Raw genomic sequence first — 13,010 nt, 5'->3', positions numbered from 1 at the left:
GGGTGCCTTTGGGAAGTCAGCCCAGGCAGGGGAGAAGGTCAGCTTCTAACCTTTTGGTGGGAGGTTCAAACACGCCGCTGTCGCTGGCCAGCGAGTAATCGGACAGGCAGGCGGACACGCAGCGTGCTCTCCGCTCCAGCCTCTGGGCGCTGTCTTCTCGGGGGGTCGCTGCTGCAGGCGAGAGACACGGCCGGGCTCAGGAGGCGACAGTGCGGGAGCCCAGGGCAGAGCAGAGACAAAGGCACCAAGTGGCAGAGACAGGCCAGCACGTGTGCAGATGTGTGTTTACATGCACTCTGCTCGAGTCTTTTCTTATATTGGAAAATGGAAGAAACAGGCTTCTGGCTACTTCTTTAAAAGCTCTTTAAATGATCATCAATCTCCCTTCACCTCCTTAATGAGCGCACAGGTCAGAAGGTGGCGGGAAGGCCCTTGGCGTGGCCCTTTGAGAGAGTGTCACACGGGAAAGCCTGGAGAGAGATTTCGCCTGCACGTGGACGGCAGCGCGCTCTCCGAGAAGCAGGTGGGGGATGTTTCCTCCTTGACGCTGCTTGGTATTCTCCATACTTTATACAAGGAACACAGGCTACACTGCTTTATAATCAGAAAACAGAGTTTTTAAAAATCATCAAATAACCCCCAACAAAAGGGAGTGACTTTCGAGTCAGAGGACACAGATGCACCCAGACTGGGCCTTTGCCAACGTCTCCGTGACTCCTCTGCCGCTCTAACTGCAGCGTCCTCCTCAGCAGCCCTGGGGCCACACTGGCTTCCAGAACTGTCTCCTGGGATTAGGAAGGACCATGACTGGGCAGCTTATTTTTGTCTCATATCTATTGTAACCAAGAGCCAAAGACAACTACTGACATTTTCCCTTTTATCATTTCATCAACTCTTTCTACTCCTTCCCTCACAGCAACAAGTTTCTTTTAACAAAAGCAACAGAAATAGGCATGCCGTCTCCCGCTGCTAAATGTGACGACGGACACAGGAACCTCAACGCTTCTGAGAGAGGCACACACGGTTAGAACACAGGCTTAAAGCATGAAGCCCCAAACTGAGCCTCACTCTGGCATCACAATGCCTCTTGTTAATAATGCAGGTCCCTCTTGTCTATGTTCTCCGGCCATCTAAGCTCTAGAAATTGAAAATCTAGACACCTGTGCACCCCTGAGTTGAGGGAAATAGCGAGTCCACCAATGACTGTCTCTCTGTTCAACCAATTTATTATTCACAGAACAATTAAACCCAAATATATTCATCGGGGTACAAAACAGACAGGGCTGTGGCCTTTGGTCTCACGGTGTTAACTGCAGACAAAAGCCGACCTTTCAAAGGCCTGCAGCGCCCAGCGTGGGGGCCACCGGCCCCGCCTCGGCCAAGGGCAGAAGCTGGCTCCGTCCTCGGATGGCCGGAGACAACAACTCTCACATCGTAGATGACGACTCCCAAGTCCAGCTCTGCTCATCACCCCGGCCCCATGGAAGGACCCAGAGCCTCCAGCTCTAAACTGCAGATAGAACCCCTCAGTTTGCTCCATGGAACCCCAGCAAACACAATGGCTCACTACTTCCATTCCCAGCCCTGACACTCGGCCCTACATGCCTTTAAGGAAGTAACACCACACAATGATCCAGTTAACTTCCAGGCAACCCAATGGTGTGACTGCCAAAATTTCTCTCTCATTGCAATGAAAGTGGATGAAGAGAGAAAGGAAATGGGGGAATCAATCCTCAGTGATCCTGGGCTTAGCACATTCAAGGAGCAACTGGATGCAGGAGTTGACAGAAGGAGGTACGGTCAGCACTTGCCCTGGGTGAGAAAGAAAGCACACGGCACACCCCACAGTACACACCGCAACCATCTGCTCTTGGGCTTCAAGGCAACGAGACGGAGAGTGGGGAGCAACGCCAGTGAAGTAAGGAATAAACAAGCTTCCACACGTTCATTTTATAAACCTCAGACCTTTCCATCATTAAACACAGACAAATAGACACTGAGACTTAAGGACAGCAACGCTGCTTGACAAAAGGGAAGAAAGTATAAGGAAAATCACATCGTGGGCAAAGCTGCCAGCTGGCATATTAAAATAATGAAAGTGTTAAAGTCTGGGAAAAAAACCCAAGAAGGAAAAAATACGTCAAGCTCTTAGAAAAGTTCTTACACAACTTTCATAGCCAGGATGAATACCGTTCAAACGACAACAACAATAATAAGAGCAACTGTTGAGCTACATTAAAGCACAGCTATGAGCTATGCCCTTCCTGACCACACCCCAACCATCCTAAATACATTGATTCACTGCACAAAGATGTGGCACAGCCTGACCAGCAAGGCGAAGGAGAAGTCCAAGGTCACTTACAGTGAACGTTTCTGTTGAGCCGCATGAGAAAAGAGATAAAAAAAAAAAGCACAAAGTGAAAAAACTGTAGAATTTAAGACAACAATTTTAAACAGGGTATGAATGTAATAAAAAACATCAATAAACAAATGAACAAGGTTAAAATATTTACCGACTTATATTAGCAAATACCAGTGGGAAATGAAAATAGGAACGGATTTCAAAATCATGACACATTTGACTTTCAAAATGTGGGGAAGATAAAATTGTAGTAAACATGTAAGAACTGTTAAAGATGACAGTTTATTTCCCCACTCCCCTGCCCCACCTTCTGTCCCCTCAGGTTGATTTAAAACACAATGGGCAATTCTGAATTTTATGTTACTAAAAATTTTTCTCGTTAAAGCTTCCTTAAGTCAAACTTAGACTGTATTGTTCTTAGTCAGACTGGAGAGTGAAGGGAACTACGTGACCTCGGGCGTCATAAATGAGGGGTGGGGTTAATATAACGAGTATTGAGATCCTCGCCAACTTTATGAAGCTGCGATGACTCTAGGCTTCATAAGCATCACGGGAGGCAAGGAGTCACCCCGTGTCCATGCCTGAAGCTGCTCACCCAACCCAGCCCTGCGAGAGCACCTACCAAGACCCATTCACTAAGTCAAGTACCTCTAGTTTGTATTCTACCCAGAGTGTCGTATATGAACGCACCACGAGATGGAAGTATCTGACCACACCATAAGCAAAGACCTCCCAGTCTAAGCTTGAAGCACTATAACATCCACCACAAAGTAGAAAAGAAAAATAAAGAAATCAGGATCAGAAATTAAGTCAGCTCTTCCCCTTCCCACCCAGTCTTTCCCCTGGACCAAAAGCGGTGCTGGACCTTGTGTGGATTTCCTGCATAAGTAGACAGACACTCTTGTATCTCAGCCTTTAACGAAAAGTTGGTACGGGGGGCTGGACACTGAGAAGAGGAAGCTCAAGCAACAGATGCACGATTCAGTCCTTATTTTGTATTTTCTTTTTTGAATAAACATGGAGCACTGAACCTGTGATTGCAACAAAGAACAAAGCGAATAAAGTTCCCCTGTACATCTGAATTACAGAAATAACGTATCTGGGGATATGAAAGGTGTGTTTGCAAACGCAGAGGGGGAGACACCAAAATAACAGAGATGCCAAAAAGGCTCGGGGCTGCCGCAGAACATAATGGATCTCTGGTTAAACACGTAAAGGCTACAAGAGACTATTATCTTACATATATATAATAACCCGCGTGGGTATACATAAAAAAACCCGACAGGTAACAGAATGGTGGTGAATGGAAGAGCCCATAAAGATCACCTCATTCAAGGGCACAGAAGCCAAGACTCAGCTCCATCTAAGGTTGCGCTCAAGGTCGCACAGCTAGTGAGTCAACAGGGCAGGGAACAGAATCTGGGTATAAGCTGCTAGTTCGAAGCCATTTCTGCTACATCACCCTGGTTTTGTATTCAGGTTTTATTTCCATCTTTTGCTGCTGACTGCTTAACAGTACATGACCAGGGTTTCTCAGCCTCGGCACTCTTGACATCTTGGCTGGATCATTCCAGCCAAGATGGGGACCATGTTGTGCGCTGTAGAATGTTGAGCACTGCCCCTGGTCTCCACCTACCAGATGCCAGTAGCACCTCACCAGCCCCACAGTGTGACAACTGAAAATGTCTGCCAAGTATCTCCAGGGGTCAAAAACACCCCTGGTTGAGATCCACTATGCTATACAAATTATCTAGTGTTCGCCTAAATGGAATGTCTAAAAACAGTTTTGCTGTGCAAATAAAAATTAAGTGGGCTGAACTTCAGGAATGAGAGGCCTGTTCTGATCTTCTCTTAAAATTCAGGAAGTTAAAGTCGCTAGAGGTTGGCTCACAAAAGCACTCGGGGTGAAGATAAGGAGGGTGGAGCCCAGACTCTGCTTTGTGCACCAGCCATCAGCCAGAATACCCCCCACAACAGCAGTCTGGCTTTCCATGTGGGCTACAAGCTGACAGACGCTGGCACCCAGCAGAAGCTGAATTAACACCAACTGGACGGATGAAATTCTCATGGCTACATGTTTCTGGATTTCAAGAGCAGCGGAGAAATCGATTCGGTAGAAAGGACTGATATTTTCACTCCCTCCGTGACAGAATTATGTCCTTGAAAAGTACAAGGACAGGGCTTCCCTGGTGGCACAGTAGTTAAGAATCCGCCTGCCAATGCAGGGGACACGGGTTCGAGCCCTGGTCCCGGAAGATCCCACATGCCGCGGAGCAACTAAGCCCGTGTGCCACAACTACTGAGCCTGCGCTCTAGAGCCCGCGAGCCACAGCTACTGAGCCCGTGTGCTACAACTACTGAAGCCCGCACACTTAGAGCCCGTGCTCTGCAACAAGAGAAGCCACCGCAATGAGAAGCCCGCACGCCGCAATGAAGAGTAGCCCCTGCTCGCCGCAACTAGAGAAAACCCGCGCGCAGCAACGAAGACCCAACGCAGCCAAAAATAAATTAAAAAAAAAAAAGTACAAGGACAAAGGATGAAGAGATGAAGTCACAGGGCCAACGGAAGTAGAGATTTCTGCCGGGCCACGGCCAGACAGCAGTCCCAAGGCTGGTCTGAGGCGGGCACACACACAACGCTGTATGTGGGCACACGCCCTGGAGAGTTAAGGCCCGCGTACTTCTTTATCAGCCTCCGAATGTGGAGGAACTGTCTCATTTTCGACAATTAAGTATATTCTGAAAACAAGCCAAATGCCTGGGAAAGACTACTTTGCCAGTTTCCATGACATTTCAAGGACCCAGGGCCAAAGCACGCAAAACGAGCGAGAGAGCAAGCGAGCGGGCGCACGGGCCTCCTCTTGTCCTGGAGGGTCCTAAGCTGAGGGCTCACTAGGCCACAGCAGAGCCAGCTGGCTTCTATGCGGATGCACGGCTTCCTCCCTGAACTCGAGACCTTTCCTCCCCCGCCCCGGGGCACCCACCGGACCCATCAGTACGTACTTGCAGCCGTGGGAGCGGCAGCCGCTTGGGGTCCTCGTTCACGAGGTCCTTCCCCGTCCCCGGGACACCCATGCGGCGGCAAGGACGCCGCGCCCGGCGTGTCTTCGTCCCCCACTGCGGAGGCCTGAGCTCGCAGCCTGTCCAGGGCGCCCACGCCCGCCACCTCGAAGGCGTCCCCGAGCTGCGCCAGGGGCGAGTCTCGCGAGGCCGGGAGGAAGGGCGTGTCCAAGGGCGAGCTGGGCGGGGACAGCGAGGACAGCGAGGAGCGCGAGGACAGGGACGCCAGGGACTGCGGCGTGTCCAGGGAGCGCCTCTGTTTGTGGAGGCCCGCGGGGCCCGGGGCGTCCGCCAAGGGGGCGTCCCGGCCCAGGGAGTCGAAGGGGACGAGGTCGAAGCGCAGGAGCGGGCCGCCCTCGGCGTCGGGCTTCTCGTACTGCGGGAGGCCGTAGATGTCGGTGAAGCTGACGGAACTCAGGGAGCCCCGGCTGGAGGCCAGCGAGCCCCGGCTGGAGGCCAGGGAGCCGCGGCTGCTCCCCGAGGAGATGGTCAGGGTGCTGGCGGACAGGCTGAAACGAGAAGAGCAGCCTGGAGCCCGCGGCTGGAGCCTGCCTGTTCCCACCGGGAGCCGCGCCTCCGGTCTGCTCCAGAGGAGCAAAGCTCTGCCTCGGGCCCGTTCACCCCGGCGCCTCTTCAACACCTCTGAGCACCTGTGAGCGTTTTAAGACACCCCCCCCACCCCCGCCCCTTCGTAAATATTTCCTTTGTTTCTTTGAATGTCGGTCGAGAGCAGTAGTTAACGTCAAGGGCTCTTGCTCGAGTTCAAGTTCCAGCTCACACTCAAGACTAACTGAATGCATTTGATTTGGTCAAGGGCTTTGCCCTTTCCCAGCCTCCCACCTTCTCACCCTCCGCTGGGATGATAGCGGTTCCTGCCTCAAGGCGCTGTGAGAGGGAGAACTGAGAAAGTAATACACAGAAAGCCCTTAACACTACACTTCACGATACGGTAAGTGCTTGAAAACTGGAGCTCTTACTGAGCATCCAAATCGGATTTTAAAGATATTCATGCCTAATTAAAATGAATATCTTAAAAGGAAATAATTAAACGCGTATGTGTGCATCTATGTAGATGGACATATACAGTCCTGATGCTGTGAGTGACAAAATCCTTCGATAAATGATTCATTATTCTCAAGTCACTCTTGGTTCTCCTCGTATTCCTTGGATCATATATGAGTAGCTCCTCTTAAAAATATCGTGTATCCACACTTTCCTGTCCAGTGTTTATAACCACTGCAGGTTCCAAGTTCTAGGAGAGAAAACCAAGCCAAAGGGAACTGTGAAGTTCACGGCCACGTCGTTATAAGATGATAACAAGTTACCCACCTTTGTAACTGGGACTGGAGATAGGACGTTAGACGGGTAGCTTCTTCCAGCTGCATCAGGAGACAGTTTCTTTTTTCCTGAAGTAGAATCCTGTAGGTACGAAAAGAGTCCACTGGTGAATTTCAAAGACGCCAAGTATATTTTCCTAACAAGAAATTCAACTGTAAATTCCCCCAAACTGATTGAGGTGTCAATGACTAAATTCTAAAAAAGCACATCCAAGATCATAAACATCAAGATAACAGACTGTTTTTGTCTTGCTTAAAAATGTCCCACTGGCTGCCTGAACAGTGCCTGATACACTGTAGAAGTTCAGCACATGGGTGGATAGGCGGATGAATGCATGGGTGGGTGGATGGATGGATGCATGCATGCGTGGATGGATGGGTGGAAAGACGGATGGATAAATCAATGGGTGGGTGGCTGGATGGACTGACGGATGCAGGGGTGGGAGGAGGGACGGGCAGACGGATAGGTGAACAGGTGGATTGGATGGACAGATAGCAGACAGGCAGATGGGCATACGGATGGGTGGCTGAGGTGTGTGGGAGGATGGGTGTGGGTGGATGAACAGATGGATGGGAGACTAGACTAGAATATGTATACAAATGTACAGCGTGCAGTAATCTACTGGAATTCCTTGGAACAAATCAGGTTCCCTCATGCTAAGCCCCCTTCCAGGCAAAACTACGTGCAGTTCTAAAATCTACAGAATTAAAAGATTAAACACAAATAAAATAAAAAAACAACTGCCACAGTGTTGGAGGTAGTTTTCTACCTACTTTTTTCAACTTTATTATTTTCTAAAATGAAATTTTTTCCCACAGCGCTACGCCCACTGCCTAGAATAGAGCCCAACATGGATAGGCACTCGACAAATAGTTATTAAGTGAATGTACAAATGAATATGTTCACTCCTAGAACAAAACAGTTCTCGCTTACAATTCAAAATGATGGCAGTTCACCATATGGCCAAGTAGGCGCCCTACAAAACAACTGCTCTTTCCTTTGAAAGAGGAAAAAACTTACATCCCCCCAATCCCCAGCAATACTCACTAACCTGGCTCAAACTTTCCATCTGACAATGATGCCACTGAAACCAAGACGGGCAAAGACTGGGCCTGGCCAAACAGCTGGCACACGTCAGCCCTGAGACGCGTACCTCCATACCTTTCTGCCTGGCTCCCTCCTCCCAGACCGGGTCTCTTCTAACGCCCTCAGCCTGATCCCAGGGAAAGCCCCCTGCCTCTGGGCCCCAGGCGGCAGGGAGAAACGGGCCCGCATCCGCTAGGCCCAGAACGTCACCGCCAAGGGAACACTCACGGGGCACTTGGCCCCATCACCTGGCCGGAAAGGTGCTTATTAGCACCTGTGCACGGCCCTCCTTGCCCAAGGCTGTGTAGTGCCAGATTCAGGAGACACCTGGGGCCAATTCAGTCCCAGCTGAGGGCCCTGCGCCCCAGGATGCAGCTCCCAGGCTGGTTCCACAAGAGACCCCGTCAGGTGAACGAGCTTGGGTGACCCAGGCCCTGAACCCAGGCATCAGGGTAAAACCAGCTCTGTGGGGTTCCATGGATTTGTGCCCTGGGACCACAGCACTCCTGCACTCTGGATTTCCACATGGTGAGGGCAGAAACACTCAAGGGTACATGGGTGTGGGGTCCTGGTACATGTGGTGGACATGTGGTGTTCGTGGGACTGAATCCTCGCCCCTTAAGAGAAAACCAACCAGAACTCCCAGGCCCTCTGACCTGAAACATACACAAGAGAACAGCATGGGGAGAACGGAAGGTGATGTTAAGCTGAAACGATACAAAAGCACAAGAGCACAGATGAAACTTCCATTTCATAGTCCCGTTGCTCTGGGTTTATTTTGAGCGAGGTGACAAGGGCACGCCACCACGTCAGGCAAACTAACATGCTCTCTGCCCATTCCTATGCACTGGACTCCCCAATCACCATTGCTTCCCTCCAGCGCTGACAGTAGCCCCTCAGGACACAACGCAGACCTGTCTATCAATTAACAACGAATATCCAAGCAGAGACAACCCCCAGCAAAAACAGAGGACAGTCCTAACATTCGATGAAATAATCGTTATAAGGGCATCTGTACTGACCAAATAATTCAGGTGACTATTAAACTCTACCTAGAGAATGCTCACAGAGATACAGCTTATGATCCTGGTAATACAGTGAATTTTAAGGAGCCAGTATGTTATCAAATGGGCGGTGGGCTCTCCAAAGCTCAGCAAATATCCCCAAACTTCTGACAGCTGTGCAACGTGGAAAGCAGACCCAGCCTTCCACGCAATCCGTGATCACACACAGCAAACGCAAACCAGGAGACAGGGCACACAATGAAAGGGCGAGCAACAGAGGACAAAGGACTCTGTGCTGGCTTCACGTGTCCCACTCTGGGAAAGAGCCCCAAGACCAACTGAAGAGATGCACGTTCAGAAAGACACGCGAGAGAGCGGAGACTTCCTGCTGCCAAAAGGGCAGGTTTGCTGGCGAGAAATCAAAGTGGGAGATAAAAGTAAGAGGTAGACTGCGGAAACGGAGATGCTGCTGATGTCAGGAACGAGGTTCCTCCGTGGTCACGGAGCCGACCACCACCTGCCTCCGGCCCCCTGTTGGCTGCAGACCCGACACCTGTCCTGGGCGCTGTCCTGGAAACACAGGGGCCGGGTGCACCCGGTACCTGCAGCGGGAGTGGGCGGGGTCTAAGTGGTGGGTTCCCTGGTCTTCCTTACTCCATCTGGTTCTCGACCACCTCCCACTTGTAATAGGGACCGGGAGCCTCCGAGCCCTGGGCACCCCCTGCGGACGGCAGGCACCGGCTCCCTCCACCTTCCGCCAGGCCGTAGCTGCCTGAGTAACAAGGCTTCGGCTTTGCCAGCTGCTCCTCCGCCGGAAGCCGGCCCCGCCCGCCCAGCCAGCCCACCTTTCCGTGGCACCCTGCACGGATGTGGCCCGGGAGCACTGGATCTCCTCCTCCAGGCGCCGCCGCTCCTCCTCCAGCCGGGCCACGTCCTCCGCCGGCCTCCTCTGCTGGATGATGAGCTGCAGCTCCTGAAGCAGGGCCTCCTTCTCCTTGATGAGCTGAAGCCGGTCCCTGTCGGCCTCGGCCATGCCCGGCCAGGACTCGCTCTCAAACTGGGCCAGCTGCCTCTGGATACTTGAGACTCTGCGAGACAGGGACACAGAAAAATCCATGAGCTTCATGAAAAAACATCGTCTTCACACATCCTCAGCACCATCACACGGATTCTAGAAACTCAGTCCGATAAATATGGGAATGATTGCACTGAGTAAAACCTCACACGACAAAAATAAAGGATCTGGAAATGAGGTGTAACAAAAATGATGTGTAAGTCCTTTGCGACATACGCCCCAGCCTATGAGATTCAGGATGACAGTAACCATATCATGTTTGTTTCAAAGAACTGACCAAAAGGCTGGCAGACCCCAACTCGCCCACGTGCACGGTGCTGTTTCCTCTGTGTACTGTTCTGGAGCGGGATGGAGCCGGCTCATTTCTCTCTGTGCCCCTCCCTCTGCAGTAGCTAAACACCGTGCTGCACACATGAGAGATGCTTCTGGCCTCCTGCCTTCTCTGCCATGCCTAACTGCTGAGCCCGCCTTAAGAAAATCCCAGGAGAGAAATGCGCCCATCACAGGATTCTGTATCGTGCCAGAGGCCTTGACCACGCATGAAATTCAAAACGCCTGGCAGAGGGCAGATACTCAACAAAAGCTACATGCATGAAACGGAGTATAAACACGCCAGCAAGGATATGAAAGAATGGGACTCAGCCCTGGTGAGAGTGGATGTGGTGTGGGGTAATCTGGGTGGATACAAACCGGTCAGCTGCACTGTGTCAGCACGACCATCCTCAAGGTGTAAAACTATGGCTCTCGTCACTCCCCGTGTGCCTAAATGTCCGTGTGCCCGCTTGGCAGACAGACTGGTGTCCTGAGGTGGTGCTGAATGCAGAGTAAGTGAAAGAGATGTGACTTGTGTTTTCAGAGCATCCTTTCATACCCGGAGTAGAATGTTTTAAGCCCTTTAAGTTTACATATGGCTAAGGATGAGGGCTATTTCCGGGCAGAAACAAGGAACTCCAGACCTGACCAGAACCCAGCGCTGTGGAGGACAGAGATTGGCACACGGGCCCAAAACCAAAATCCAAAGACTTCTCTGAGGTGACAGAGAGCTGTGAGGACAGCTAAGTGGCAGGTGCACATAGCCCTCTAGCCTCTAAGGCAGCGGTTCTCAAAGTGGGGTCCCTGACTGGCAGCCTCAGCATCACCTAGGAGCTTGTTACAAATGCAAACCTCAGGCCCCACCCCAGACCTGCTGAATGCCACATTCTGTGGATTGGGGTTGGGCAACCTGGGTTTTGACAAGCCCTCTAGGAGTTTTTGATGCTTGTTTGACACCCTCTGCTTTCAGGCAGCCCAGCCTGGTCTGGAGGATGCTAATTGGCCTTGGAGCTCTTAGAGGCTTGCATTAGGCACGGATGGGATTATCCTCACTAAAACAGGAATGGCAAGAGTGCTTCTGAGACTGCACTGTCCCGTGCCCAGGGCACATGTCACTGATCAAAGCTGGCATCCTTCCTGCTGGGTCCAGACTTCAGAATCCTCCTCAACACTGTGCTTCCTGCAGATAATGCCAGTCAGCTGGCATTGGTCCACGTGTTAAGGGCTGTCGGCCATCCCTGCACCAATCCACGCTCTTCCTGAACTAGACATAAGCACGGGACTAGTCAGCCTGGCTGCAGGACTGGGCAAGACTCCTTCTTCAAGTACCAAACCAATCGGATAACCCACAGGCATGAAGAGGAAAGAATATACAAGTTATAGTTTAAATGCACACATTTTACTCAAGCCCAGTTCCCCAAGAAGGTAAAGAAAATAGCTGAATGTCAGTAGCTTTATTAGGCAAGTTCTTTTCTAACGTAAAACTAATTTTCTGAAAATGTGTTGGAAAATGGTGCCAAATCATGTCACTGAAAAAACTAATGACAGATGCAGCTGAACAGGGTTAGGAATCCAACTGGGCTTAGGCATCCACCTCTGTCTAATTAGTGTAATTAAAATTTATGGCAGGCATATAACTGAAGCCCAAGGAAACACTCCAAGCAGACTCATAAATTAGCGCCAAATCAGACATCAGACCCAATGAAATTTCTGGAACATTCTACGGTAGATCAAGCCAAGTCAAAGGTAAGGAATAAATATAAAAGAGATGTACAGTGAGCAAATGCACTGGGTCCTCATAATTTTTCATTTCAATGTATCTGATCCGCAGGAAAGCCTATCTGAGCACAAGTAAAGTTAGCAGCATTACCTGGTAATATATACTAATAATTCTCGTACTACAGGCAGACATATTTTTCAAAGCACTCCTTTTGAGTTTTCTGAAGTTTACATGTAAGGAGATCAAGATTCCATTTGAGTTGGCCAGCTCCAGGTTAGCTGCCATTTCACAGGGATTCAAGTTGCTGAGGGTGGCTGGAGATCCAGTCCTAGATAATCCTATTCTTTCCAGTAATCTCAAGTAATATCAGAAAAAAGAATAAGGAAAAAACTGAATTATGAGAGGGAGGAGAAGCAAAGGGCAAATTTCAAAAGGTCTGCCCACCGTGCGCATAAAAGAAATAGTACAGTGGCCAGAATTAAACAGTGTACTGTAACTTTCCAGAGCTCACAAGAAAAGTATGTAAGGACACATGGTGAGGGATGACTTCTATAGCAGAGACAACCTGGATGAAGCTGACTTCATGTAACCCATCTGGAAAAGTTGTTTGGGCTGTACTGAGTACTAGGCAAGCACACTGTGCTTAAGAACAGTGCTCTTTTAATAATTAAATTTTACAACAACGTGAATGACTGCATACTCATCTCAGAGGTACCTAAGAATCTAGAAGGATACTGGCATATATTGGAAAGTGCAGTTTCTTTCTCTAGATCCACACTCCGGAGGCAGACATTTGGGTCATGCTTTCAGCCAGGTTGAGAGAAGCACGTGTCTGTCTGTCTGTCTATCTATACTGGGAGCCAAAAGCTCTAAAAGGATTCCTTCAGCGGTTCCTAGTACAGTTGCCAAGGAACAGATGGGATGGCTTTACCTTTGAAACAATAAGCCCTGTCTACCGTGCTGCTGGCTGGGAAACGAGCCACCTGCAAGGCGGACCCTTCGTGTGTTAGGGTTACTGGAGGGAACAGACCTTCCGTCTCAGACCACATACAG

The 13,010-nt window shown here is 50.3% G+C and overlaps 2 protein-coding genes across 3 annotated transcripts in view; both read right to left on the bottom strand.

Moving 5' to 3' along the window:
* CLCN4 (chloride voltage-gated channel 4) overlaps positions 1-13,010 on the bottom strand; it is a 456,505-nt gene that overhangs the window by 106,456 nt on the left and 337,039 nt on the right. The gene's annotated exons all lie outside the window — the stretch shown is intronic.
* Positions 1-13,010, bottom strand: part of WWC3 (WWC family member 3) — a gene marked incomplete at its 5' end in the record, with an annotated part of 121,962 nt that overhangs the window by 21,983 nt on the left and 86,969 nt on the right. For both annotated transcript variants that reach the window (XR_014298533.1, XM_082681820.1), the window contains 4 exons: positions 51-171; positions 5,366-5,931; positions 6,752-6,841; positions 9,696-9,938. Coding sequence is in view for 1 of the 2 variants with exons in the window: in XM_082681820.1 (XP_082537946.1) it covers positions 51-171; positions 5,366-5,931; positions 6,752-6,841; positions 9,696-9,938 (1,020 nt within the window). The remainder of the gene's footprint in view (positions 1-50; positions 172-5,365; positions 5,932-6,751; positions 6,842-9,695; positions 9,939-13,010) is intronic.

The sequence above is a fragment of the Grampus griseus genome, assembly GCF_964374135.1.
Source record: "Grampus griseus genome assembly, chromosome: X".
NCBI lineage: Eukaryota > Metazoa > Chordata > Mammalia > Artiodactyla > Delphinidae > Grampus > Grampus griseus.
The sequence above is the reverse complement of the archived record's forward strand: the minus strand, read 5'-3'. Positions and strand labels throughout refer to the sequence as shown.